General features: G+C 36.5%; 10 protein-coding genes across 10 annotated transcripts; 5 read left to right on the top strand and 5 right to left on the bottom strand.

Annotated features, from left to right (window-relative positions):
* Positions 1-1,034: 1,034 nt before the first annotated feature.
* EV154DRAFT_188679 (alpha-galactosidase) lies at positions 1,035-3,466 on the bottom strand. Its single transcript, XM_051594279.1, has one exon. It carries the CDS (start codon positions 3,442-3,444, stop codon positions 1,222-1,224), a length of 2,223 nt encoding a protein of 740 aa, XP_051458888.1. The 5' UTR covers positions 3,445-3,466; the 3' UTR covers positions 1,035-1,221.
* A 42-nt stretch (positions 3,467-3,508) lies between these two features.
* Positions 3,509-6,120, bottom strand: EV154DRAFT_504553 (SacI homology domain-containing protein). Its single transcript, XM_051601071.1, has 9 exons — positions 6,077-6,120; positions 5,904-6,025; positions 5,759-5,836; positions 5,432-5,703; positions 5,275-5,355; positions 5,179-5,212; positions 4,540-5,098; positions 4,261-4,481; positions 3,509-4,181 (listed from the first exon to the last, which is right to left on the bottom strand). Exons 1-9 carry the CDS (start codon positions 6,097-6,099, stop codon positions 3,550-3,552), a joined length of 2,022 nt encoding a protein of 673 aa, XP_051458889.1. The 5' UTR covers positions 6,100-6,120; the 3' UTR covers positions 3,509-3,549.
* A 1,572-nt stretch (positions 6,121-7,692) lies between these two features.
* Positions 7,693-9,297, bottom strand: EV154DRAFT_543207 (transmembrane amino acid transporter protein-domain-containing protein; the record flags this gene model as incomplete). The annotated part of the gene is made up of 2 exons (XM_051604548.1): positions 7,693-9,051; positions 9,293-9,297. 2 exons carry the CDS (start codon positions 9,295-9,297, stop codon positions 7,809-7,811), a joined length of 1,248 nt encoding a protein of 415 aa, XP_051458890.1. The 3' UTR covers positions 7,693-7,808.
* A 4,706-nt stretch (positions 9,298-14,003) lies between these two features.
* On the top strand, positions 14,004-15,063 carry EV154DRAFT_562238 (uncharacterized protein; the record flags this gene model as incomplete). Its single annotated transcript, XM_051605716.1, has 3 exons — positions 14,004-14,058; positions 14,360-14,421; positions 14,575-15,063. 3 exons carry the CDS (start codon positions 14,004-14,006, stop codon positions 15,061-15,063), a joined length of 606 nt encoding a protein of 201 aa, XP_051458891.1.
* A 742-nt stretch (positions 15,064-15,805) lies between these two features.
* EV154DRAFT_441327 (uncharacterized protein) lies at positions 15,806-16,967 on the top strand. Its single transcript, XM_051596953.1, has 6 exons — positions 15,806-16,010; positions 16,063-16,165; positions 16,227-16,331; positions 16,385-16,433; positions 16,514-16,681; positions 16,741-16,967. The coding sequence occupies exons 1-6, from the start codon at positions 15,842-15,844 to the stop codon at positions 16,906-16,908; spliced, it is 762 nt and encodes a 253-aa protein (XP_051458892.1). The 5' UTR covers positions 15,806-15,841; the 3' UTR covers positions 16,909-16,967.
* Positions 16,968-17,868, bottom strand: EV154DRAFT_504560 (SGNH hydrolase-type esterase domain-containing protein). Its single transcript, XM_051601072.1, has one exon. It carries the CDS (start codon positions 17,850-17,852, stop codon positions 16,986-16,988), a length of 867 nt encoding a protein of 288 aa, XP_051458893.1. The 5' UTR covers positions 17,853-17,868; the 3' UTR covers positions 16,968-16,985.
* A 1,997-nt stretch (positions 17,869-19,865) lies between these two features.
* EV154DRAFT_586003 (DUF1237 domain-containing protein) lies at positions 19,866-21,866 on the top strand (the record flags this gene model as incomplete). Its single annotated transcript, XM_051606777.1, has 4 exons — positions 19,866-20,402; positions 20,479-20,726; positions 20,785-21,147; positions 21,222-21,866. Exons 1-4 carry the CDS (start codon positions 20,018-20,020, stop codon positions 21,864-21,866), a joined length of 1,641 nt encoding a protein of 546 aa, XP_051458894.1. The 5' UTR covers positions 19,866-20,017.
* Positions 21,867-22,235: 369 nt separating this feature from the next.
* Positions 22,236-24,009, top strand: EV154DRAFT_418551 (uncharacterized protein; the record flags this gene model as incomplete). Its single annotated transcript, XM_051595840.1, has 2 exons — positions 22,236-22,641; positions 22,709-24,009. 2 exons carry the CDS (start codon positions 22,236-22,238, stop codon positions 24,007-24,009), a joined length of 1,707 nt encoding a protein of 568 aa, XP_051458895.1.
* A 44-nt stretch (positions 24,010-24,053) lies between these two features.
* On the bottom strand, positions 24,054-24,856 carry EV154DRAFT_188748 (HRDC-like protein). Its single transcript, XM_051594280.1, has 5 exons — positions 24,722-24,856; positions 24,558-24,660; positions 24,413-24,490; positions 24,250-24,345; positions 24,054-24,177 (listed from the first exon to the last, which is right to left on the bottom strand). Exons 1-5 carry the CDS (start codon positions 24,795-24,797, stop codon positions 24,099-24,101), a joined length of 432 nt encoding a protein of 143 aa, XP_051458896.1. The 5' UTR covers positions 24,798-24,856; the 3' UTR covers positions 24,054-24,098.
* A 495-nt stretch (positions 24,857-25,351) lies between these two features.
* Positions 25,352-26,892, top strand: EV154DRAFT_550643 (methyltransferase-domain-containing protein; the record flags this gene model as incomplete). Its single annotated transcript, XM_051604937.1, has 5 exons — positions 25,352-26,025; positions 26,076-26,288; positions 26,350-26,456; positions 26,511-26,607; positions 26,688-26,892. The coding sequence occupies exons 1-5, from the start codon at positions 25,369-25,371 to the stop codon at positions 26,889-26,891; spliced, it is 1,278 nt and encodes a 425-aa protein (XP_051458897.1). The 5' UTR covers positions 25,352-25,368.
* Between the last annotated feature and the right edge of the window lie 115 nt (positions 26,893-27,007).

The raw sequence follows: 27,007 nt of genomic DNA on the forward strand, positions 1-27,007 counted from the left end.
GTTTGAGCTATCCTCTAGTAGAAAGCCCAAGTCAGTCTAATTATGGAATACCCCCAATTTCAAACGATCCAAATGAGGTGTGTACCCCACGCTATTATGAAGGAAGGGATACAATCAATTCCTCACAAAATGGTTTCAGGTACGCGTACATTAGAAATTTAAATATGCATACCTACCAAAAACAGTTGTTCATGTTTTTTATGTAAATTAGGTCATCACCGTCTATAGATCGAAATACAGCCGTTACTGTTTATGACACAGGCTCATATCAAAATATTAATAATACGCCTCAGCCAACTTCCACTAGTTCTGCATTTGTTTCCGTGGTGGATTATGAACCATCGCAACGCCGTAATGCAAAACCTTACTCCCCTCCAAGCACTATGCCATCATCTGTATCACCTCCACTGAGAAACAATCGACAAAATAGTACTTCCTCTCCTCCTCCTCCTCCTCCTCCTCCCGCATTGAGTTACCAACAACAACGACTGCATAATATTCCAACAATCTCTATTCTATCATCCCCATCGTATCTTCAACAAGGCACAAATAATCTCTCCTCGCCACTTTTGTCCCCGTCTCGGTTTTTATGGTCAAGTAATCATACTACATCAACACCAGAGTCTTTGCCTTCGAATAGATCAACGACACCCCCTTCTTCGATGCTGACATCTAGTTACAACTCTAATACAAACTATAAACAAGAAACAATGCCAATTACTCTAAGAGAACCCCCTAACGTAGGGAACGAATCTTCTAGATACTTTAACAATAACAACCCTATGAACAGGTTAGCCACAAGTACTCCTTCATCATTCAATAATGGTACACAGCAACTCTATTATGAACAACCTTCTCGCTACAATAATAATAGTCATTACAATGATAACAACATCATGACCTCTCCAAATAGCAACACGGCTACACCAAAACAAGCTACCAGCAATAAAAATACCAGTTTTTATTAAAAAAAAAGGGGGGTGGGGACAAATTTTATGTATAAAAACAAATATGTAATTACACACACACACACACTTCTTTTTTTTTTTTTTTTTTTTTTTTTGAAAAGAATCCATGTTCTTGTTTTGTATTAATGTATAAAATATATATAATGGGGAGAAAAGGAAATGGCCCCAGTTTTACCTTTTTGCGAAAATGGGGATTTGGGAAATTAAGGTTTTTGTTTAACTCACCCTTTGATTCCCCTATCGTGGGTTATTCTCAATCGTCCAACATTTGCTTTAAATAGATTACAACGCTGCTATAGGCCTTGGATGTCAGATAAGGCAAATTAAGTCCCTTGCCCATAAGTGAACCACCAGACATGATTCCTTCATATACGGGCGTACGGGGATCGGTTTTCCAAATAGTGACAGTATAGACGGCATAAGGAATTAGACCACGTAACCGAACAGGGCGTAAGGGCAACCAAAATGGGCTGAATTGTCGGAACGCCAATACGATAGACTCGTCCCTTTTCTTACTATTTGTTTGGGTAACGGCCGTATAAGAGGATGGGGATGAAGCTAGCTTATTTACATTAGGTGGCACCACTAACCAATCTAGGTCTCCTTTCTGCACGATATGTTTAACACGTTTATATAATCTAATCCATTCTTTATAGTCTCCAAACTCGGATTGTGTGAGCTTGTTTAGATCGGAGCCAATACCTAACGCACCCATAAACGAGACATGAAATCGATAGGAAATAGGAATATTGGTAAAATAATCATCATTAGGGGATTCAGTAACCCAGCAACTCATCATTTCAGGTGGAATAACGAGCGAACTACCGTATTGGATCATTAAGCGAGCATCCGGTCGAGTGTTATCACTAGGCCAGCATGATTCTACCTTTTTTAAAATAGACATATCTGCCCTTCCGCCACCGCTACAACATGATTCGATCTGCACTGTACTACCAGCCATTTTAATAATCATCACAAGTGCATGAAACGACTTGACATGTGCGACCCACACTTCCTCGCCCAATCTTGAACCTGCTTCGGAAATAGGTCGATTCATATCCCATTTAACGTAGTCAACGCCCACCTCCTTAATGATGGCCAGCATACGTTCTGCCAAATAGTGTCTCACTTCGGGCTTAGTGATGTCGAGCACTAGTTGATTTCTCTCCAAATGCCGGGTACGTTCATAATAATGATACACCCAGTCAGGATGTTTACGGTACAAGTCTGAATCAGGATTTACCATTTCAGGCTCAAACCATAAACCGAACTTCATACCCAGACTATGAACATAATCCGCCAAGGGCTTCAACCCGTTAGGAAACTTTCTTGTGTCATGGTACCAGTCACCCAAACCCGCTTTATCTGAATTACGTTTGCGAAACCAACCATCGTCCAAAACAAATAACTCCGTTCCAAGAGAAGCAGCCTTTCTGGCAATCTCCATTTGGTTTGTGATGTTGACGTCGAAGCCATATGCTTCCCAGCCATTGTACAGTACAGGCGCCAATGTATCAGGTTCCGATATCAATTGCGTAACCTTGTTTTCACGTATATGATTAGTGATGGATTTTCTTGCACCCGACAATCCATCTGCAGTGTACCCAGCAACAAATACTGGTAGGTCAAATGAGGCCCGCATTAAGGAGCAACCAAAATCGCGACTGTTAATACCACCTGTTACAATGATATTTCCCTCGATATCCGTGTGAACTTCAATTTCCCAATTACCGCTCCATCCTAACGTTCCAAAATAAACTTCGCATTCACTATGTTCTCCATCGCTTGTGGTATCTTTGACGGCGAAATAAGGATAGGCTTGAGCGGATGGAATACCTCTTACAGACTGTAGTACGTGCGATGTGCCGGGTTGAAGTGAATGCTTTTGAACTTGAGTTTCAGCAGCCCAAGCACCCGCTAATGTAATCAACTCGCGGTGAGAGCTATTGGCTGGAGGAGGTATATGCCAGGCTGCTGTCAATGCCTTTGATATTTTGTAAGTGTTTAATGTTTCTGCAGCTATGATGGATGCTTGACGAACAATAAGATCATTTTCAATATCCAGGGTGTAAACCAATTGCACCTGGAAATTCTGGTGAATTCTGTCCAGCAAAAGGATTTTCAGCTCGTCATTTTCTACCTCGCCGCTCACGTAGGCCAGGTCCAAATCGCGTGTTCCGTTTTCAAACTTGGCTCTTAAAAGATCAGGACCGTACCTCAAACCACCAAAGACGGGAAATTCTTCGCGTGCTGCCGTAATAGCGGGATCTTGGGAGCTTCTTTCTTTGGGAAGCTCAATGGGGAGATTTATGTCCTTCATGGTAACTAGTCTAGGTCCCCAATGAAGATTTAAAAGGATACCCGTGTCCGGAACGACGCCCAATACATAAGAGGTATTTTTAGTGGTAAGAAACCATAGATGTTCTACATTGTGGTATGCAATGCCAGGCTTCAGAATTTGCATAGAGTGTCTCATTGGTAAGAAATGAAAAAAAAAAACTCTCTCTCTCTCTCTCTCTCTTTTTTTTAATCCGTTTATGTAAGTGTGTGCCAAACTTTTATTATAATTTAAACAGCGAGTCTATGTCGTTTTCTTTAATGTTGTAGGCAGCAGTTCATAACCTTGTTCTGCTTCATTTAATACTGCTGTACTATCACGTCTATTTGTCCATTTCTGAACAATTTCGGTGGCTTGATGAATAACGTCTATTTGGTGAACATTGTCTGCTGTATTCTCATCTACTCGATGTCGCTGGGCGGCCGGTAAGAGCTTTGGCCAATCCACGAAATCAGATCCATTTTGCTGGATATATAACCAGCATGTCACCACAATTGCAAATGCAAAAGCAAGACAGGATATATAAATGTGGGATGATTGTATGTTAAACAGATCAGGCGTGAACAATATCACCATAAATACTACAAGTGAAAACAGGAACAGTAATGGAACCAATCTGATGGCAATTGTTGATGGCGTAGCTTTAAAGGGACTATCTCCTATGTGGGAAGGAACCTTATAATTGCCAAGTATTAAGTCTATACCATCTTGTCTAGAACCATCCAAGTAGTTATTCTTGATGTATCGGATGGCCGAATTATTAAAATCGTTGATAAGACCGGTGCGAGTACGTTTGCCAGTCCTAGTGAAATCCGTTTTGAGAGCTCCTGTTCCAGAATAAGGAACACTAAGTGCATCAGCATTATCTGCCCACACTATTTCGAAAAAAAATTATTATTCGGCTTCCTTTACTTTTTTTGTGTATGATATGGGAGCTGGTTTTAGCAGACTTACTGTTTCTGAACAATTGCATGAATTGTTCATCGTTTTCAATTACTTCGGTAGATTGGAGCACACCTACTTCCCGTAATTGTCTGTTCAAGACCCATCGGCTTAATGTACTTTGAACCACATTTGTTCTATCTAAACAATCCATGCAGTTTGTGCGAATCATTGATGTCTGGGTTTTACGCAAAATTGGAGCGCTAGGATCAGTGGCATCATATACGCAATATCTAAAGGTAAATTCACTTTAACGTGTATCCTTTTCCATTTTACTTAACAAAACCTTACTCTTGTTTTCTTAATGCTGGTTCTAATTGATCCACTAATAATTGTACTCTATTCCATCTCATTTTTCTGCATTCGTGATGAAAATCAAAGTGAATATATGTCAAATTTGGATCATTCAATTCCTTTACAATTCCAGCGTATAATTGACCTACTGGATATTCATAACCCTTTGTGTTGACCAAATTGACCAGTATTTGTGGTCCATACAACCTAATTTGTTGGTCGAAATGAGCCCTGGAAGGACCGATTACCTTTTCATCGGCCAAATTTGCATTCAACCAAAGTTTAGGTGTATAACGTGTATTTGGTATCTGACCCCAAATGGCAGGTACACTTCCACGGGTTTGCACATAGGATAGACGGATCAAATTGTGTTGCTCTAAAGACTTGGGTGGATCACATAAAATAATCTGCTCTGTTTCAACAAAATTGGATGCAAATCCGTATTCATCAAGCCCACGAGAAAAGTATCGAGTACCTGCACGTTCTTGACTGCGTCGACTGATCAATGCAAATGTTACTGCTCTGTTGTTTATTACTGCTGGGTTCACAGATACGACTATTAAATAACGGCGTAAGCTTTTCTGTTTTTCTTCTTCCTCTTCTTCCTCTTCCCATGTTTCTCTATAATGAACTTACATCCTTGAATGACCGGGAGAATAAAAGAGCTGAACTATTTCCCGATAAAACAAAATATTTAGCCTTTATACATACCGTAAAATTAAATTATCTTACGTCCTGATTTGTTCTAGAGTCGCATGTAGCAATAATCATTTTTTCACATAGGAAACGATTCCAAAAGAATCGTGTATCGGCCTAAAATGAAAAAAAAAAAAAAAAAAAAAGATCAGATTAGAGAACCTGTTCCTTCCCGCAAAAAAAGAAAATATACCTCTCTCCAATCATTCGAATCTCTGGTCATTTCTGCTTGTCTTTGCACTGACAAAGTTATTTGGTACCTATGAGAGAAATAAAATGCATTTTGTTTTAAATGACTTTGCAAAAGGTGGATGTAAGCTTGTTCATCGTCTAATTGCTGATTTGAAAGACCGTTTGTGTTACGGGCGATAGGCAATATTTGGAAACTTGTTGCGCGCAAAATATCACAATTTTGCATAAGTGTGCCCACTCTTTGGCATCCTGTAATGACAATCATGTATTCACCTAGATTGACGATTAGTTTCACGAATTTAGTTTTAGTGGAAAGCACATGTCTTACCGGCTTGAAGTTGGATGAACCCCAATATGCCATATACAACTAATTCGCTCTCAATGTGCGCATTTTGTATAGGTGGTGCTATAAGAAATAATATGTGAGTAAGAGCAGGTACAAGTCGTGCATAATAAGACTCGGTTTAGAGTACCATTAAGTTGTAGTTGGCCTGACTCTCGGTAAACAGTTAATGTTTCGACGTTATCTAACACGGGACCTTCTTTCGCAGGTTCTAAGAGAGGAGTGAAGTGGTATTCTTCATTGGTTATACGGCTGCTGGTAGTGTCAGTAAGAAGGAAGGTGAGGGAATATTGTTTAGCTTACAGTCCTAATTGTTCGTAAAGCATGGTTAAAAGAAAAGGATAAGTATTTGGACGCCGTTTTTTTTTGGCTTGAAAAGTGTATTTGCGGACATCGTTTTTTTCCGGCCCGGTCTTTTTCTTTTTCGCTGTATGTTAATAAAGTGTATTCAACAATGGCTTCAATCAGTTCTACTTTAAGATATATTATATAGAGGATGTTAACAATATTCATAACGTGTACCCGAATGATCATTTTTTGTATTTAAAGGCTTGGAGTATCTAAGAATTGCTTTTGAATCGGTTACAGCCGGAAGGCCGAAATTGCCACTAATTTCTAGCTCTTTACGCTATTCCTAGCTGTATTTGGCACAACCATAAGCTCACTGTATCTTAGGTAACCACAAATAAGATAACCAAACTGAATACCATAATATAGACAGCTTCTTAATTTGCTTACTCCCTTGTAAGTTTCAAAACTTGATTTTGCTTGGACAATTTAGGTACATATTACTCCAATTTGGGATTAGTATGGTTGAAGTAATTACAATTTATGAGTTGTATGGACACGATGCTTTTGTATTATTTATTTTTTAACCTTTACGTGTCTCTTTTTGGCGCAAACTTTAGTTATGTACCATGCGATACTTTAAAATACAATTAAAAGCCTGTTAAAAGATTGTAGCGTTTAAAAATAAGGGAAAATGAGACAGATAATGACAATTATATATTTTAGGAAATAGTGTCTAGTTGAGATAACAACAACAATATAACGTGAATGCCTCTTAATTTGTTTTATACAAACTTATTATAAAAGAAGCCATGTTAACTACCACCACACCTCGAGTGAAGTGTACCGAGCTGTTTTCGAGATCGTATATCACAGTCATCCCTTTCAAATATATCCTGAAGATATACTCTTGGTAGTTCTTTTTATTATCAATTTTTCTTCTTGATGGACTTAGCACTTGCTTCCGTTTTTTACTGTAAATGTGAGAGAGAAAGTAATAAAATCGATTTTTATGTTGAGCTGTTAATGTTGCTACAAACATCAAAATTTGCCCCAATGATTTTACAAACTTGCTCAAAATGGCGAGGGAAGAAGAACACAGAACACCAACGTATGAACCATCGTTAGTTAGATGAATGCTCGAGACTTCAGCTTGTAATCCTGATATTTGAATTATTCAGGAACCAGACCTGTTGGATACAGTTGAATGAAAATATTTGGAAGCAAGCAATTGAACACATCCTTTCCTTCACGTAAAAACGTTTTGCAACTTCATGACATGACTTGTTTTGAAAGCATCTTGTACTGTGTAAAAATTCAAATTTCTGGAATAACCCCATCACACCAAGCATATTTTCTTACTCACATCTCTAAAACAATTTCAGCCATCACCCCTTAAAATCGGCGATATGAATTAATTTTTATCGTAACGTAAACAGTATATATGGGTTTATCGATACATATTAACATCCCTCTCGGTTGTACCATGTGACTCGATGGGGTTTTTGCGCTTAGTCATGTAAACTTAGACGGTAAAAATATTATGTTAGAACAGACTACTAGATGATATGCACTTCCATAAATACTAACTTATCTGATTCATTATTAAAGTAATAATTGTTACGAAGTTCTTTTTGATTTTAAGGTAAGAATAAAAATTTTATTATAATATTAAGGGTGATTATTAAAAGTACAAGGTTTAGGTATTTACAAAGTAGTGGGGAATCTTTTTTTTTCTTGAGAGATTTTAGCTTCCATAGGCGACGATTAATTCCTTGATGGATTCGATGGTACCAAAGACCAAACCAACAAGGCCAAGAAGAACAACAAGGAAACACCAGGCAAGTTCGTAAAAAGGCTTGTTACGTACACCCGTAAGCTTCAAATAAAAGACAACAGGGAAAATAAAGATCAAGGCACAATTGGCAAAAGAACCGATAAGAGACATTAATTCACCGAAATGAGGAACGACACATGCAATAACACCAATTACAACAATAGTGGCAATTCTGATACAAGCACGAATAATGAACTCCTTAACTTTGCCATATCTTTCGACAGTAATATTGCACATTTCTTCGATATCGAGAGAGAAGGATGTAGTCAAGATAGGAGCGGCCATTAATACGTGAAGAGTGATCACGACAATAGCAACCACTTGAGCGGCATTAGGAGGGATAGAATCGTAAATAGGACTTAAGACTCTTTGACCATAGACCAAATAACCAGAGATAGCAGTGACAAAGTACATGGCAGCACAAGTACTGAGACCAGCACCAACAGCCTTAGGCCAGTCGCGAGGATTTTTCATAGAGGCTTCAACATGAGGATAAACGACATTACCACCGAAACTGAAGGAGATAGTACTTAAAGCAATAGGGAACATATCCCAGACGACAGAGTTGTGTTGAACATCGATTTGATTGGGTTTATCGATGGCAGCCATAACTAAGACAATAAGAACAACAACAACGGTAGCAAGAGCACCAAAAGCACTCATCCATGCAACTTCTTTCATAGTCTTTACCAAAATGAAGGGAATGGCAACAATAACGCAACAAATGATAGTCCAAGGAACGTGACCAATTTCACCAGCAGTGCCTTCACAAAGCTGATTCAAATTAGTACCAGCAAGGACCATATAAAGAACAGGGGCACCCAAAAGAATCCAAGCATTAAAAAAGAATGTGACCCAACCACCAATAGGACCAAAAGCTGTGGTAGCAACTTCTTTGTAAGTAGTCAAACGAGCTTTACCATTGGCATAAAGACAGCGGATTAAAATGATACCGGTATAGACTGACATACTCCAAGACAAGAAGAGGATGAAAAGACCGATCCAACCACCTTGCTTTAAAGCAACAGGAAGACCGAGAGTACCAGTACCAGCAACAACACATACAATATTGAAATATGCCATCTTTGTTGAGCCAGCGTGTTCACGATTGATGTCAATGATGCCTTCATTGGCATATTCGAACTCGCGTTCACTTGCGACGTCGTTGACAGACTCTTGGAAATCGGTTTTCTTTTCGTTGAAAGAAGATGTCATATAAGTTAGAAGTAGGTTGTGTGTAAAAAAAAAGTGTTATTTGATGGATGCTAATAACAAAAAAAATATTGCTGTCTTTATATACTAATTTTCTGATTTTTTACCCTATCGAAAATCGGACCCAATGAAAATGATTATTACTGTATTTAGGCAAGGATAGCATTTGGAAAGTCATATGCTCCATTGAAGCTTATCTTGTTTAATACAAAAATAAATTTTATTGGACCATTTAATCCAGATTGATTTGTGTCACAGCCAATAAAATGCGTTCTCTTACTCTGTTTTCCATAGTTCTAAAAAAAAATTGACTATTAAAGTAACTGAATTACAAAGGCCGGTTATTGTGGCAAGACCTGTTACTTATCTTTGTATCATTCATATCTGCGAATCTTTTTTATTATATCTTTTTTTACTTTATCTTATCATTTGCACAACAACAACAAAAATATCACACAAAATCTAGTTCAAATCGGTTTTAATCGTTGAAATGAAGATTGAGTTTTCTCACGAATATAAAACATTGAATGTAACAAATGCCAAAAAGAGCGGGTTTTAAAGTCAAAAGAGGCAAAATCAAAAATACCAATGAACAGGTTTTTTTTTTCAAGGGGCGTTGAGATATGGAGCGGAATCACAAATGCTTCATATTGGGATCATCCCGTTACTGCAAATCAAGCATTAAATCGAATACTCACAAGTTAATACCATCACTAAAATGGAAGGCACTACCGAATTTATGAATGACATAGAAGCACTACATATTATAGCCGGTAAGGGACTTTTTCTAAGCTTAATAGTTTCTTGAATTTTCTCAAGATATATATGTTTCTTGTGTATCATTCTAAGAGCAGCCAGGGTTAATCCTCACTAATGTAGTAAAACCACAATAATGCTTCAATTAAAGTACAGGCTTTATAACTTATTGGCTTGAGCAGTAATTATTAATCTATTAGGCCATTAAATAAACATATATGGGGCATCGTATTCGATTTATACTAACAAGCTTAAGTTATATGTATGTTAACTATTGGTATGCATATCAATGATGCTGGTCGAGTTGCAACTGTCTGGATAGTTTAAACAGAAGTGCAATGACTCTTTTAGTTTGAATATAGGCTTGACAGTTTTCTGGGTAAATATGTTTTAAGGTTTCAATTTTAGGACGTTTAGATGCAGGCACTAACTTTAGGTGATACTCATGCGTGGCATTCTCTCAAAAACTTGTGGTTTGATATTCAAGGCATTTTTATTCGAGCTTAATATTGGATTAGAATAATATAATCGTACGTCACATGTAGTAATGCATTACTGATCCTTAATATACTACTTATTAAGTAATTCAGCACTCAAGAGATGAATCACCTAACTTTTTTTGTATTTATTCTTTATTACATAAGGGTGAGACACATCATCTATTGTGTAGAGATACTACGATCTTATGTAAGTATTAAGCTTACACTGTTGTAGTAAGATATTGGGATCCGTAAATAGGAACAAGCTTATGACAAGCTTGACAAATGTTAAGCAATAATGTATCATTATTTATCCGCTTCACCCGTAACAATAATTAAAATCGTGAAAATAACATAAGCTCTTCTTTTGGATCCACACGCCAGTGTTACCCAAATATAAATGGATCATGCTTAATCATATTTTTATAATGACTCAATAGCTACTAGACAGTTTGATTTGCTGCCTTCCACTGAGTTGTAAATTATCTTTTATTGGTACACCTCTCTAAGATACCGAGTTGAGAATGGAAACTAAAGAATATATGCTCTTTCTTCAGAAGACATTTTTTCGATAGAACAACAATAAACACCTGGCTATTTTCTAGGTGGATACGTGTGAGACAGCTTATTTGTATACTCCATAAAATATCTGACATTGTCAAAAGAAAGATTACAAATATCACTCCATAATATTTATCTATTGTGTACCCTGTTAGCGTTGTGTAAAATACTTTGTGGTCGATTTGATCGTATCACCAGTAGTCAGCTTAAAAAAGAGAATTATGCGTGAGAACAGCATAGTTAACTTATGTCTATTACGCACTCGGGTGACATAATAATTGCAAAATACGCAACGGAATGAATAAATGTTAACAGAAGGGGTGGTTAAGTTCTTTTTCGGGTGAATTCTAATATTTAAATGCTGAGGGTGGGCAGGTTTTATTCGTCATGTGCTTTATACTAACAAGCACTCCGACATAATAGGAAATTATACCATTGTTGTACAGTGAGAACGGTAAATTTTGTCACTTTGAGAATTCTGAATGTCCGTACCCGAAAAATAAATGTCACTTTCCAAAAAATTAATAACACTAAGCCAAAAATGATTATCCCTTTATGTTTTGAAATTTTGTGCTTTTGAAATAAAAGAAATGTCACAATAAGTTAAATCCAATTGACCTAGAAATGATATGTATTTTTTGTCTTCACTAAAAGTTGCTTGTGATTAAATGCAAAATGTTCACATACTAAAGCAGATTTTGAAAAAGGAAAGATGTACTGAGGATTCATCAATATATAATTTTGACATTAATAGATACCTATCCAACATTATCATAACCAATTTTCTAGCATGCCCTTGAACGTAGTTGCGTTAATCTAAAATCATTTTCTTGTCATCTTTATTTACAATAATATACATATACTTTTTATTTTTCTTCTGAATACCAATAACTTGTCATTAAACGTATTCTTAAGAGTTTTGTAGCTTTTTTAATTGGAAAAATATCCTTCACTCAAACCTTCATTGTAAAAAGCTTTCACATTCATCCGTTCGTGAGTTTTCATGTATTCTTCTCTAAACTCTCTTGAATGTTTTATGTCATCAGGTTGTGGTTCAGATGGCATTGGTGGTAGGTTACCAACGTATGCGCTTCTTTTTGGCATTTGAATATCTGGTGACAAATCCAATGACGTAGGAATCATATCAGAATCGTCAATTACCGGCCATTGATACTTGTGCAGGCAGGTCTCTGCATTATAACCCACCTGCACTTGCCAGAAATTTTCATTTTTTTTTTCATGCTCCCTTCACCTTAACCCGGTTAAAAAAGAGTCCAGAGCCAAAATCTGCTCTTTGAACTGGGATCAGGGCGAGGACACCCGAAGTTGAGGCTAAGGGGAATACAAAAGGATCCAATAAGGTAACTTGGAGGTAATCCCCAAATTCCCCCTTTATGGATTGGGCTTCATTGGGCACTTCAAGTATCCTTTTGAATTGTTTCTTTGTAATAGTAGAGTTGACAGTTTGACCGTGGCAGTTTCTAAACATTTTATTTTTTCATTTCTTTATTCGTGATAATAAAAATTTGAAAATAATTTACCTAACCTTTAGAAACAATATTCGGTACCGCCAACTTCAACGCCCCTTCAAGCTCAAGTGCTTCCACCCTCAACACCCTCGAATCTAGTAATCCTATTGACAATGATAGATCAAGAGGTCAAGATTGGAATAGGGCAGAAGAGTTACTGTTAATCGAAATTTACGAGAAGAACTTACCCTCTCTTGAAAAAATAAAACAGACCAAGAGCATAATGAAAAGGCTCTTGGTCAGAATATAAGAAGTCGCACGTCAGAGGAACAAAAACCAAAGTGGAAGCGTATGGTGAGCGACTTCAAAGGGGAACTTTCTAGACATCAATCAACTGGTGAAACAGGTTTCGAAACAGATGTTATTAATAACAAGCCAGAGGAGATTTTTAAGAAAAATATCCAACAACTTTGGCAATATCGCAATATATCTTTTTCGATTCAGCGTCTTTTGAAAGAAACAAGAGTCATTACTTACTAACCTTTTTACATTATCGGTTACTTTCATACGATAGAAGAAGTATGTTAAAGGGAAGAATAAAGTGTGGGAACCAGCTTTATTTGTAGGCTGATAAACAAGCTTATGTCAGGATAATTTCATTTGTCTATTTAACCATCCATATTGTTTGAGCCTTTACTTAAAATAAAACATTTTCATAACCTCCTGAGCAAATCGGAACTTGGTAGTTGTCTATCTGCGTTCCAGTAGTAGCTTTTAACGATAGCGAAGCAAATAGACAACTACCAAATTCCTATTTTCTTGGGAGGTTTTTGCAAGTGTTCCTATTTTAAGTAAAGGCCCAAATATTATGGATGATAAAACAAATAATTAAAGGGGTATTCTTGGCGCACCTACTGGCGCACCCAAATCGGGCTTTAAAGTATAATTCTTACGTAATATATTCATTTTGGGTGCGCGAAAGCAGTGCACCGAGCTATTACATAATATTTTTATTTTATGTGCGCGGAATGGGTGCGTCAAGCGAAGCATGCGCTATGGCAGATCGTATTTATGTCTTACTTAAATACAATAAGGCCTTCTTTAAAAATCACAGGTCCCACCATTATATTTATTTGAAATCTTATAAGATTGAAGCATATAATCAGTTTCACATAGATCAAGTTATTCCTTCATAGCATGCTTATGATAAAGATTAACAATTAGCAATACATATTTTACTGTTCGGCTACTTTGTTTTCACCAAACTGCTTTTAAACTAAGAAGATGTCATTGCTTTTTAGCTTTAATCCAACAGTAACGAATACCATGTTATGCTTTCTTTCATACTCATCGGCAATGGAACGCGAATGCACAATAATAGTAAAAGTACTTACGATTCCAAAGGTTTCGACCATTCGCGATTACTTTATTCTGTTACTTCAAAAATGTCCATTTTTTTGGTAGATGTAAATAGGACTAAAATTAAAAGAAGGGACCTCCTTGAGCAAAGTACTGTTGCTTATAAAATATAGTACAAATACGTTGTCCCTTTCTTGATGCACTCATTCCGCGCACATAAAATAAAAATATTATGTAATAGCTCGGTACACTGCTTTCGCGCACCCAAAATGAATATATTACCTAAGAATTATACTTTAAAGCCCGATTTGGGTGCGCCAGCAGGTGCGCCAAGAATACCCCTAATTAAATCATTCTGACATAAGCTCTTGTTTATCAGCCTACAAATAAAGCTGGTTCACACACTTTATTCTTCTCCTTTTCTTTTCCCCTAATATATTTTTTCTATCGTATGAAAGTAATCGATAACATAAAAAGGTTAGTTAGTAATGACTCTTGTTTCTTTCAAAAGATACTAAATCGAAAAAGATATGTTGCGATATTGCGGCTGCGGCTAGTCTTTGCTATAGGAGGGCGACCTCCTAGGCAGGGTTCTTGGGTTTTGGAACTCATAGACTGTAAATAGCAGGGGTTGCCACTGTGAATGGTTGTGATTATACTGGCCTGCTAGTCCTGGCTAGAATCCCGGTAAGTGGTATAAAAAAATACGTCTGGTATTTTTAACAGAAGAATTTCTTTCTCATCAAATTACAATCCAGTATTAAAAGACCATGCTTTCATCACTGCAAAGCTTGAAATGTCTGTACGCGCTACGACTAAATTCCAAAACTTTTGTAAAAGCTGGGGTCGTATCAAGAAATAGATGATACCGTACTTGAAACACTTATAATTAACTATGATTTCAGACTCAGATCCGAATTGATTGGACTGATACCATCTTTATTCTGTGGTGCATTGCTTCATGATTGCATCACTTTACTGATTATTACTTGTGAAGTGTACAGTCGCCACTCTTCGGTGGATATTCACTCTGAGTCAGCTGAATTCTCTGTTCCTGGGGAGTCCTCCAGATACAAAAATCGCATGTCTTGTACAACATATGAAAGATCGGACGGAGGTGCTATAAAATTGAAGCTTATCATTGGAACGAAAACCATCAACCTTCTAATTACTTGCTCTGCTGAAATATCAACTGAACCAAAAATCAACATCGGACCAGGTGTAGAGTTTGGCCACGGTTCAATTACAGACTCAAATTGCAAAATATACTTGATGAATTTAAAAGTTGAAGAATTTTTGAAAATGTTTGAGACCTTACACATCAATTAATATATCAAGTTTGAGACAAGTGACAGCGAGTTTCAGCAAATGCTCATCGTATTTGCTGTCTTAAGAATAATTAAGCAAATCGTTTAAATAAATAAACTATGAAATTAAAACAGCCTTTGATAAATACAACTTCTCCTACTACGATTACATACTTTTATATTAAAGAGTGCATGATTGGCCTAAATACGATATACGAATGACAGTTGGATATAGAATGTTATACCACTGAGTTACGATATCACCGATCGAGAAGAGAATCTTCTCAGATCAAATCAAGAATTATTGAAAAGAGAAACTTAATTATTAATATTAATAGTTCTCTCACCAAACAACGTAGAAAACCCTCAATTTAGGTATATACATATGTACACATGTGTTTGTGTGTGAATTTTTTGTAACTGCTTTGAAAATTGATGTAAAGTATAACATTTTATAAAATGAATAGATGCAGTCTTTCCATTACATAAATGTTTATGTATTTTACAACTTACTTTATATTTCAACTCTTTTAATTCTGAAATAAAGTAGAAATATACTCATTTGTTCCTACATACAATTTTACATAATCGATTATCACTATTTTTTTTTGAGTTTGTGGGGGGTTTTTTTTATTACGTTTTGTATTATTGTATACGCGATATACAACGGTGAAGCTTCTTGGTACAGCAATATAGAATTTTTAAATGTGACTGTTCACCTGTCATATTTTGCTCATAACCCCCGGGGCTTTTTCTTTTTTTTTAACTGTTGTACCTATATTTATATAAACATAACTACCATGAGTTTATCCATGCTTCGTCCTCAAGTTGGACTTTTAAATAGACAACCTCACCTTGCGACAAGAATTGTGTTCCAACAGTTGCCCAGAGCTGCTGTCACCTTGGGCATCCGTTCTTATGCCACAAACCAAGGCAAACAAATCTTATTACGTGATCATGGTGTCTTTGGTAAGAGCCTTCTTACGCATTACTTTATGTAGCTAACTTGCCCTTCCATTAGCCAATTACGTTCCTCCTGAGAAAACCCCCTCCATTACAGACTTCACCAACTGGCGTTTGACCAAATGGCGCAACTTGAAAAACAGTGTTCAGAACTTATTGAGGTAAAATAATAATAATTGGGGTTATAATAGGGAAACGGGCCGTTGAATGTTTTTGATTTAGTATGGGTTTGATCAAACACAAGTCTCAATTCGACAAATGGAACTCTGGCAAATTTCTTTCAGAGGCCGAGGAAACGTACAAAGATATGAATGATGCATTTGCCAGGTAAAATTATTTCTGCATGAAAAAAAAAAAAAAAAAATTAATATTATTATTAGAGGTGATCGTCAGATTTTGGAAGAAGTTTGTTTGGATGCCATGTATTCTGTAAGTAATTATTTTGGGGAAAAGGGAGAAGAGATAAGAGGATTATGCAAGAAACTCATGCCGAAAAAAAAAAATTATAGAGCTTAAAGAATCAATTGAAAACTCGTAATAATGTTCGTTGGGAATGGAAATATCACGGTGAAGTTCAACAACCCAAAATTGTGTGTGTTCGTTGTGTTGGTACAACTGGTTTAAGTAAGCACGGTTTTGCTGTTGCTCAAGTCACTGTAAAGATGGTCACCAAACAGGTTCGTTAAATATCTATATGAGTCATAATGGTATATTAAATATATGATATTGTTGATAGTCCATGGCAGTGTTCGACAAGAAGAACAGACTTGTTGGTGGAGATCCCAACAAGATTCACAACGTTTCAGAATATGTTGTCTTCCAAAAGACCATTTCTGATCCTGAGGATATTTGGAGAGTTTATGGAAAAATTGCTGCACCCGAGAAGTTGGTTAAAAAGGATTAGAGAGAAAAATAAAGAGTTTTAGAGCTTTGTAATTGATTATTAAGATTTATTTTAAAATATGTTGCCACATGACTAATCTAATGAATATTGTATAATTGTTTAAGTTGGACAAGCGCAGTTTTTCCCCATGCCTTGTGAACTTTGGCTTCAGGATGGTAAGAGTCAAAGAAAAAGTGCTTTTCAGGATCGTCACAGATAGCAGTAGTATTACCAATTCCCCAATCGCAAGGACCATTGCTAGTAGACAATCCCAATTTTTCTGGATGTGCCAATTGCTCCAAAAACCAACCATGAGTGTCAATAAATTTAAGGTCAACCCCATGAATCTTTTTCTTGAGCTCGGATGTAACCAACGCATTGTAAGAGGTAATCAGCTTATTGGTTCTAGCCTTGTCCGCTGCTTGGATGACGGGCCAATGATCAAAAGGTGGAACACTCATAAATAAAAACTTCTTGGCCTTGTATTTCTTGATAATAGCTTTCACGCTATCCACCACATTTTTAGCAATAACCTCCTTGGATAAGTGCTTGTTTACCACATTGTATTGATCAGGGTTAATAATGGCATTCAAATCGTTATAGCCTATTTCAATAATGTACAAAGACTTGGGTGTTCCGTGAGTCTTGATAGTAGCCACTTGCTGCTTGAGACCAGGTACAGTCCAATTATTGAAGGCAGAGTATACATCTTCGTTGTTTGTGGTGGCTCCACCGTGACCATTGTTAACAAAAGGAATAGAAATTGCTTTGGCTACATGTTCTGCCCATGTAGGTCCATTGGAGAATCTTCCTTTCCAATAGGGAGGAGAAGGAGGGAACTTGCTACCGCGATAATCATTGCCGTTATCTGAGAAACTGTCAGCGTATAAAACAATGCGGTCAATCGAAGCTACAGCACTAGTAGCAGACAGGGCAATAAGAGATGCAATAATAGAAAGACGCATTCTTGAAAGCGAAAATAGTATAGCAATTAGAATATGTTTTGTTTTTGACCCCTTTTTATATCGATTTTCATGTCTATCGCCAGCCTCATTTTCATCTATTACACAACATGTGTTGACAAGAGGAGGCACCAAGTTAGGATGTTTGTGGAACAAATGACAAATGGCTTATTCATAAACAACAATGATGCAATGTATTGATCGATCAAATTGAATACTTTAGCCATCTCTATAATTTGTTTATTGCGCGAAAATCAATTTGTAATCACGGGTGTTTTTATTTGTACCAAGGATCAGCATTTAGCCTTTGCTGATTGATGAAGTGAATTTTTTTTTTTTTTTTTTTGGCTTACCTATTCTGGTAGTGTATAAATGTATTTACTTCATCTCAAAAGAAGTCTTGTATTATTAGCTTGTTTGATGCCATTTTATTTACAGATTATCGAAATACAGCCTATGGATTGTACTTTTATTTAAATTCAAAGTAGGTAAACACGGGAACAAAGGGCTATGTAGGTGATAAAACCAGTAAAATAAACAGTACTTTATATCAGTTTATGTGTAAACAGGAACATTCCGCGCATGTAAAAAACCTGACTGTGAATACTTGTTAAAATTTACTACCCGTAATCTTTACGATACAAAGAATAAGCGCTGTTAATTTGTGTAGTACGATCAAACAGCATTTTACATTGTATAGCTGATGGAGCCACAGATGCTGTGAAGTATAAAGACTTTGTCTCTATGATTATTAAGAATGAAGAATATCATGATGTCTATACAAGCACTGGGATAAGACTTGCAGCTTGTTTTTGTATAACAGTATTAAAGGCTAGATAGCACTGAAACACCCGCTCTAATTGAAACTGCACCATTTTGAGCGACTCCAATTTTGGATCATTGTCAAAAGAAAGAGACAGGACATGAATCATGTTGTGTTATGTTTCATGTAGACATAATACATTACACCATGTATTTATCATTGTAGTTTCAAACTTTGCGTGAACACGAGTTAAGCAGGCTAATTGCCATTCTCGTTATCTCGGGTGTCATAAAAAAGCATATATATACAAAAACATTCTGTACATTTTATGCCTAACATATGCTTGTAATTGGATATCCCTTTTTCATCTTCTGTTTTTTATGGCACCAGCACTAATAAATGATTGTTGAACCTTGTTTTGCATATACAATTCTTCTAGGAGAGACAGACAGATGTAATAACCCTTGCTGGTACATCAAAAAAGATATGATGATTTTTGTTAGCGGGATCTTTACTCTTATAACAAACAATGATATAAAAAATAAAAACATAGATATTGGTGTACAAACCCACAATCTCTACGGAAGCACTGAGAATTATGAAAGGAAAAAGTGTATTTCATTACCAACAGTATTTAATAGGTGCAACATTGTAGGCTATTAACAAAATAATCTTTAGATAATTGGTTATTGGAGTGTGTGCAAGTATATAGAAAATGATCTCATAGCTTTAGTCATCAACTTGACACATACCTCACGAAAGTGTCCACTTGAGATTCACAAGTTTAAGCGCCCCGTTTTTCTTTGACTATCTAAGAAAGAAAGTATTGTTTACTTGCCGTCTTACCGATTGTACGTGGCACTTTATTTTGTCTTACCGTAGAACAAGAAAAGAATCGCAAAATTTGATTGCGATAGACACATTTTCGATAATATAGCAGTTTCAGAAGCAGAACTCCTAAAAGAAGAATTTTCTCTCGCTTTTACCACAGAATTCAATGACTGTTCTATTAAACCAGATGCGCTATACTGTTTGATATATATAAAGGCACGTAAACAAAACAGCGATCGCTAATTTTTTAATGCGGCAGATGTTGAACGTGTAAACCAGATCAGTTTCTATTCTTGTAAAAAGCCTACACACATTGCGTTGCTAAAAGTGATAAATCTATTTGATTCATCCTTTAACAATCTACGAAATGGTAACCGTAAGATACACCAAGATATGCTAAGCATGTGTCACATAGAAGACTGAAGACTTCAAAAAAAAAAGAAAAAAAGGCATCCCAATAAGTAAATTTAACATTTTGCTCCCGTGCATATATGTTTTCTCGTGACCGAACCGTACACGAATAAATAAGAGTTATAGGTTTTCTTTGTTTCTTTTCTTGTTTACATTAAACAATATGCCACCTTTCAATGACCGTACGATAAAAAAAGCCATACCATTGTCACTCTTGGTATTCTTCATCATTCTAGTGAATTTTATAATCATCTACCGATACACAGGGCCCTATGAAGAGCCCGAACTTGCTACTCCACCTGCGGATGAAGAACCAGAGATACCTCCCTATAATGCACCACAGTATGGACTTGAGTTTGTCAGGCCGAAAGAAAGAAAATTCGTCAGCCCTGTCTTAGAAAAATATATAAAATCTCTGGAATTAAAAATGAAGGACAAGGACCTATATATTTTACTGCAAAATTGTCTCCCAAATACCTTGGATACCACGGTCGAATGGTTTAACGAGGATAAAAGTGACCCTCGTACATTTTTAATAACGGGAGATAGTAAGTTGATCCATGTTAAGCACTGAGGTTTGTGTCTTAACGAGTATTTTTTATTTATTTTTTTATTTTTTTGTAGTTCCTGCCATGTGGATTCGAGATTCAGCAAACCAAATTGCACCCTACTTGCGATTCATCAATGAGGATGAAAAGTTACGCGACTTGGTTTTCGGTGTAATTCAAGTCCAAGCAAGCTACTTGCATTATGATCCTTATGCAAATGCTTTTATGAGACCGTGGTACGCACCCAAAAAAGAAGGCAGAAAGGCATCGAATACTGACAATGTCATACCAGCCTATAACCCCGAATTTGTATGGGAATCAAAGGTAAAAAAAAAAATATGGAGAATCCCAAACTTTTTAAACTCACAAAAACAAATAACAGTATGAATTGGACTCAATCGGGCATTTTTTACAATTAACAAATGACTATATTGATACCACAGGTGATATCGAACGAGTGGTAACATCTGAAGATTGGTTAAGAGCTATACCACGTATATTTACGGTGCTTGAAGATCAAATGCAAAGTACATGGCCAGCACCGAAATTCTCTTTAAAGGCTTCGGCCAAGAAAATAAATGATCCAGAGCCGGTATCTTTGGCGCGAGGTTATAGATTCAGACGATATACTGATCGACCTACCGAAACGCTCGGAGAATATGGACTCGGTGGTATCACGAAGAAGTGTGGGTTAATCCGTAGTGCTTTTAGACCAAGCGATGATGCCACTACGTTTCCTTATTTAGTAAGTGGTGTTTCTTTTATTTATAGGTTCATTTTGCTTAGCTTTTCTTTTTTTTTTTATTATTATTGCTGCAGATTCCTTCAAATGCACAACTGTCAGTACAGCTGATAAAATTAAGCAAGCATATCCAGGTTTTTTTGGAAAGTAAGAATGAGACACGGTCAGAATTTAATATGCAACAAGACATACATTTTAGCTCTAAAGAATTGGGGGAAACTATACGAGAGGCTATTTATGAGCATGCAGTCGTTAAACATGCGGTTTTTGGAGAGGTATTTGCTTTTGAAGTTGATTGTTTTGGATCACAATTGCTGATGGATGATGCCAATACACCGTCATTGCTAAGCTTACCAGTCCTTGGGTTCCTTGAAAAAAACGACACGATCTATCGTAATACAAGAGATATGATTTTATCCGAATGGAATCCTTGGTATTTTAAAGGGAAATTTGCCAAAGGTATTGGAGGACCCCACACAGGACAAGATATGGTTTGGCCCATGAGTTTATTAATGCAAATCCAAACTTCCACCAATGAATCGGAAGTAAGACAATTAGTGGATGTCTTAAAGCGAATGGCTAAAAAGACTGGGAATTTGATGTGTGAATCGTTTGACGTCAATAAGCCTACTGTGTTCACTCGCTCATGGTTTAGTTGGGCAAATGGGCTGGCTGGCACCACAATTTTACAGATCATACAGGATTATCCCCATTTAGCTTAAATCTGTCACACCCACTAAAACAAGTGGACAACCAAAAAAAATAAACCTTTTTTTATTTATATTTTTTTATTCTTAATTCTTCTCTTTTCTTCAATGTACAAGTAAAGAATGTTTGAATCCAGGAGTAGCAGCAAATTACCCTTCTTCAAAAGCTACACAAAAAAGTCAGCTAAACAAAAACAAAAATGGTTCGTTGTAGGCCTCATAGTCACCCTTCTTTTGGTAGGACGTTGGTACAAGACTTCTTCCAGCAAACCGAAAAACCATATTTATTCCCCCAATGCTTCTAATTTGCCTTATTCTAATAATCTTGAAGTCATTTTAAAACCACCTGCTACGTCTGAAGCAAGAGACTTTAAAGAACTTACGATGGCTCGTGAAACAAAACTAGTGGCGGTGGGTGATCGCATTCCAAAGATTGTGCACTTTGTTTATGGTCTACGGGATCCTGAACCCACGCTTGACTTGATCCACTACACAGCTATCAAGGCAGCACATGATATATTAAAGCCTGAAAAGATTCTATTTCATTACCATCATTTACCAGTGGGAGATAACTTTGAGCGCGCAAGGCATATGCTTACATTACGTCAAGTACCAATGGTTACATCTGTATTCAACCAACCCGTTAGTCATTATGCACATAGAGCCGACGTTGTCCGATTACAAGTCTTAGAAGAGTTTGGTGGTATTTATCTTGATTTGGACTTGATTTCTTTAAAGCCTGTGGATCATTTGCTAGATAAAGAATTCATTATGGCTCAAGAAGGTGTCGGTAAGTACTCTTAGTCCCTTTTATTTATTTATTTTTGGTTACATGTTACTCAATTGCTTTCTATTAGGTGGCTCTATTGGATTATGTAATGCCATGATTATGGCAAGACCACATTCTAGGTTTATTCAACGATGGTTTTCTACATACGCCTCATTTGACAGTGCCGATTGGAATTATCATTCTGTGGTATTACCTGGAAAATTAGCACCCTTTTTCCCCAAGGAAATCACAGTTTTGAATCATACAGCTTTCTTTTGGCCACTGTGGGATAGTGACGGTTTACGTACCTTATACCTTGAAAAGAGTTACGATTTCTCTGGTAATTTAGGTACCCATATCTGGGAATCAGCCTCCAACAAAAACTTAATGAAGGATGTTACCGAGAAAGTTATTATGGAAATTGATAATAGTCTTTACTGTCAATTACGTCCATTTTTACTCGATGGTAAAAAGGACCCAAGGCCCAATGCCTGTCGTATTTTGACCCATACCGAAAGAGCTGATAAATTGGTGGGAAATTGGACGTTAATTGAACCTGTAGATACTCAACGTAAAGAGACAAACCCTATGCCCGCAGTGGATGAATCTGGCAATGATTTGGCGGGCCTCATCAGAAACGGAAGATACGATAAAGAAGATGGTTTGTATCTATCAGGTGATACTAGTTACGTATTTTTAAATGTCCCCACTGAGACATCTGCCAAAACATTAACTGTAAGTTGGTGGATGAAGACCTCGAGTAAAGAGAGTGGTAAAATGGCAATGGTAGTTCAGACGGATCGTGGTAGATTGTGTGTCAAGACAGACTTAATCCAAAAAGGTGCACTCTCTTTAAATATTGAAACCATCAAAAGAAATGATGACTGGGAATGGGCTCCAATTAAAAACCTTCAGCTCAGGCCCTCGCCTTATACAATTGATGAGGATTATCATCATTATGTGCTGGTGGTTGATACAAAAGAAATGTCGGAAAAGAGAGCTGAGCCACCTATTGCGCTTTACATGGATGGACATATCACAAGTAGTAGTTCTGATTGGGAGTATCCTGAAGAGATTGGCACTATTATTCGTGGCATCTGGTTGGGATCGATTGAGCCGTTGAACGACCGTTACCAAGACCCTTGGGACAATACTGTCAATCTGGAGGCTCATTATCGTGATGTTCGTGTATGGGAACAAGGCTTTAGTGCAGATCAAGTTGTCAAAATCTACAAGTCAGGTAAACCAACTGTTGCTAGTAAAACTGTGAAGACCAAATCCACGCCTGAAACTGTAAATAAAGACCATGCGGAGGAAGAAGAGGATGTGGAGGAGGAGGAAGAGGATGAAGAATTGATATGGGCGGATGATGATCAAATGGACGATTAAAAACTTTTATTGCTTTTCCCAAATATATATATAAAAAAAACAAAAACAAAAAAAAAGTTACACGATTGAAATACACACACAATAAAGAGTTAACCTTGGAACTTCTTAATAGTCAACATTTGGCTCAACATTTCTTGTAGTTCGGGTACTTCAACTTTATTTTCCAAACTATAGTATGGACCCAATTTAATAAAAAACCGCACTAGGGGAAATAATAATAATAATAATAATAAACAATACCTGGGAATCAATGCTTTTGCTTCTTCTGCATCCTCACAACACAAGTTGGCAATTTGTGCCACTTCAAATTGTGCCATATTCTCTTTCAACAATACCCTTTTTGTTGTTGTAAACAGACATCAATAAACATTCGATCGAATAATCAATATCAGTTGAAACTTACTGTCTGACTTCACGGACAGATTCGATATTACTGAATCTACTAAAAGCGCGTACGTATTCTAATGTTTTTGACATTACGCTATAACACAAAAAAAAAGATGAGCCATTCTATAAGTGGATTCGTCGAAAAAAGTAGAATTTTTTACTTTGTGCTGGGTCGGTTTACGGTTCCATTTTCCTTTGAATCCTCTTGAGCTTCCAGAATAATGCGAACTTCAGAAATATACAAGCACTGAGCATTATCGAATTCTAAGGATTTTCTTTTCTTGTTAAGTATCACATTAAGAACGTTAGGATTCTAACTTCTTACCTGGACCCAATTTTAAAATGGAGGCATCTTCTTGATCAGTACCACCACGGATCATGTGTCTCTTTTTTGATGCCATTTTTGTTTGTAATTAAGGTGTTGAAGGTGTATTACAAAAGTAAAGAGCGAAAAAAAAAATGATTTTTGTAAATAATAAAATGGACAATTGTGACTCGACCCCGATCGACTAAGGGCTATGTCCAATCAGGAGTCTTGATACAATTTGATCACTCCCATAGTATGGGCTCTATGGTAACGATCACAGAATTAGATTACAATAACGAAAGGCTTCATTGTCATTCTCTCCCCAGTCTCGTGTATTCAGCGGGTATCGAAGCCGAGATAAATAATAACTTCAATGACCAGTTGCCAAAGCACTTGCAAATTTTGATGAAAAAGAACAAAATCATGTAAAATCCTAGTAAATATTTTACTTGGTCATAATATACTAATACATCAGTAGAGAGAAACTTGGGTGTATGAAATATATTGCTTCATGCAAAAATGCCACAAAAATGTACTTTCTTTTGCTTTGCAAAGCATTGACTTAAATTACGGAAAAGCAGTCCGAGAAAAGGGCATAAACTATTCTTTTTTTTTTTTTTTTTTTTTTACTTTCTCTCTCTTTTTTAACCTCTTTCTAAAAAAAAATGTTTTTCGAGACTTCCGGTTGGGCTTTGCCCAAGAACATTGCTTCTGAAAAGAAGGAAGTTATTTCAAAGAAAGAAAAGTTTGCTCAGTCCAAATTACCTAAAGAAGGTAAACTTTCAAGAGAAGCCGATCAGATCCAAGCTCAAATGGCCTCTTTGAACGATCAACCCATTCTCACTGCGGCTGAACCCAAAACCAAAAAGCCAAGAGTTAGAAATAAGAAGCGTGCTTTGGAGGAGACACCTGTGGAAGAAAAGGTGATTGAAAAGCCTGTCGAAACAAATAAAAAACAAAAGAAGAATAAACCTGTTGTGAAACAACAACCTGAACCTGTTGACAGCAAGAAGACTCAGCAAAAGAAGAAATTACAACAGCTCTTGTCAAAAAAAGATAATAACAATAATGGAAAGAAGGCCGATAAGAAAGTTGAAAAGAAAGCTGAAAAGAAAGCAAATACGTCAGTAGTAGAGGTTGTCAAAGCAAAGCCTCAACCTATTCAAAAGGTTGAAGAAGATGACGGACTTACACCTCTTCAACGCAAAATGAAGGAAAAGTTATCCGGTGCTCGTTTCCGTTGGTTGAATGAACAACTTTATACCACACCAGGACAACATTCTTTTGATTTGTTTCAAGAAAAACCAGAGCTATTTGATCAGGTAAGAAGTTTTTTTATAGGGTATCGGTAAGAAATTAACAGAGGGAATAGTATCATGAAGGTTTCCGTCATCAAGTTGAATCATGGCCTGTCAATCCCGTTGATGTGATTATCGACCAACTCAAATCTCTTCCTAAGGGTACTTTAATTGCTGATCTTGGATGTGGTGATGCTATGATTGCACAGTCCTTGACCAAGCAAACTGTCTTGAGTTTTGATTTAATTGCAAAGAACGATTTAGTCACTGCTTGCGATATCACAAAGGTATGTGTGGGATGGATCTATTTTTTTAGTTTGGGTTTATGTATTGATAGTGGATTGTTAGTTACCTCTTGAAGCAAATTCAATTGATGTTGCTGTATTTTCATTATCATTAATGGGTACAAACTATCTCGATTTCCTCAAAGAAGCACATCGTGTCCTTAAAATTGGGTAAAGTAACATTACGATTTACGAAGAAGTATTATTTACTAACGGTATATGTAGTGGTGAATTAAAGATTGCAGAGGTAGTTAGTAGATTCAGTGATTTAGATTCATTTATTGGTCTTTTAGAAAGTTTAGGATTTGATTTTATGGATAAGGTAAGGCGAATATAGTGTGATTTTCAAAAAAAAAAAAAAAATGTGTTGTATTGATACGGGCTATTTTTGATGTATATTAGGAGGATGATAACAAAATGTTTGTCATGTTATATTTTACAAAGCAACCCAACTTTGAAGAAGATGAAAACGAAGAAATGTTCTCTGGATTAAGCAAAACACAGAAGAGATCCCTTAAAAAGGGTGCAGGAATTAACAATTCCAAAATTAAATTGCAAAAGAAATCACAACAATTGTTAAAGCCATGTCTGTATAAGAAACGTTAGAAAATAAAACTTAGATATAATACAAGGTGGTTTCTTTATTTTATTTTTATTTCTTAAATCTACATTCTTCTTCTCTCTCCCTTTTGAGTCTTTTTCTTTTCTTTATCTGCTGTCTT

Source organism: Mucor mucedo, assembly GCF_025094135.1.
Source record: "Mucor mucedo strain NRRL 3635 chromosome Unknown EV154scaffold_33, whole genome shotgun sequence".
NCBI lineage: Eukaryota > Fungi > Mucoromycota > Mucoromycetes > Mucorales > Mucoraceae > Mucor > Mucor mucedo.

Bases quoted from the DNA above. Each gene is read 5' to 3' on its own strand.
- EV154DRAFT_504553 (XM_051601071.1), bottom strand. From the start codon at position 6,099: ATGCTTTACGAACAATTAGGACT. The intron at 6,026-6,076 runs GTAAGCTAAACA...CACTACCAGCAG, and splicing joins CTTTACGAACAATTAGGACT to CCGTATAACCAATGAAGAAT. The intron at 4,482-4,539 runs GTAAGGTTTTGT...ATTTACCTTTAG, and splicing joins CCAGCATTAAGAAAACAAGA to ATATTGCGTATATGATGCCA.
- EV154DRAFT_504560 (XM_051601072.1), bottom strand. From the start codon at position 17,852: ATGCGTCTTTCTATTATTGCATCTCTTATTGCCCTGTCTGCTACTAGT.
- EV154DRAFT_188748 (XM_051594280.1), bottom strand. From the start codon at position 24,797: ATGGCATCAAAAAAGAGACACATGATCCGTGGTGGTACTGATCAAGAA. The intron at 24,491-24,557 runs GTAAAAAATTCT...TTTGTGTTATAG, and splicing joins GTAAACCGACCCAGCACAAA to CGTAATGTCAAAAACATTAG. The intron at 24,346-24,412 runs GTAAGTTTCAAC...AACAACAAAAAG, and splicing joins TCTGTCCGTGAAGTCAGACA to GGTATTGTTGAAAGAGAATA.
- EV154DRAFT_188679 (XM_051594279.1), bottom strand. From the start codon at position 3,444: ATGAGACACTCTATGCAAATTCTGAAGCCTGGCATTGCATACCACAAT.
- EV154DRAFT_441327 (XM_051596953.1), top strand. From the start codon at position 15,842: ATGAGTTTATCCATGCTTCGTCCTCAAGTTGGACTTTTAAATAGACAA. The intron at 16,011-16,062 runs GTAAGAGCCTTC...CCCTTCCATTAG, and splicing joins ACGTGATCATGGTGTCTTTG to CCAATTACGTTCCTCCTGAG. The intron at 16,166-16,226 runs GTAAAATAATAA...TTTTTGATTTAG, and splicing joins AGTGTTCAGAACTTATTGAG to TATGGGTTTGATCAAACACA.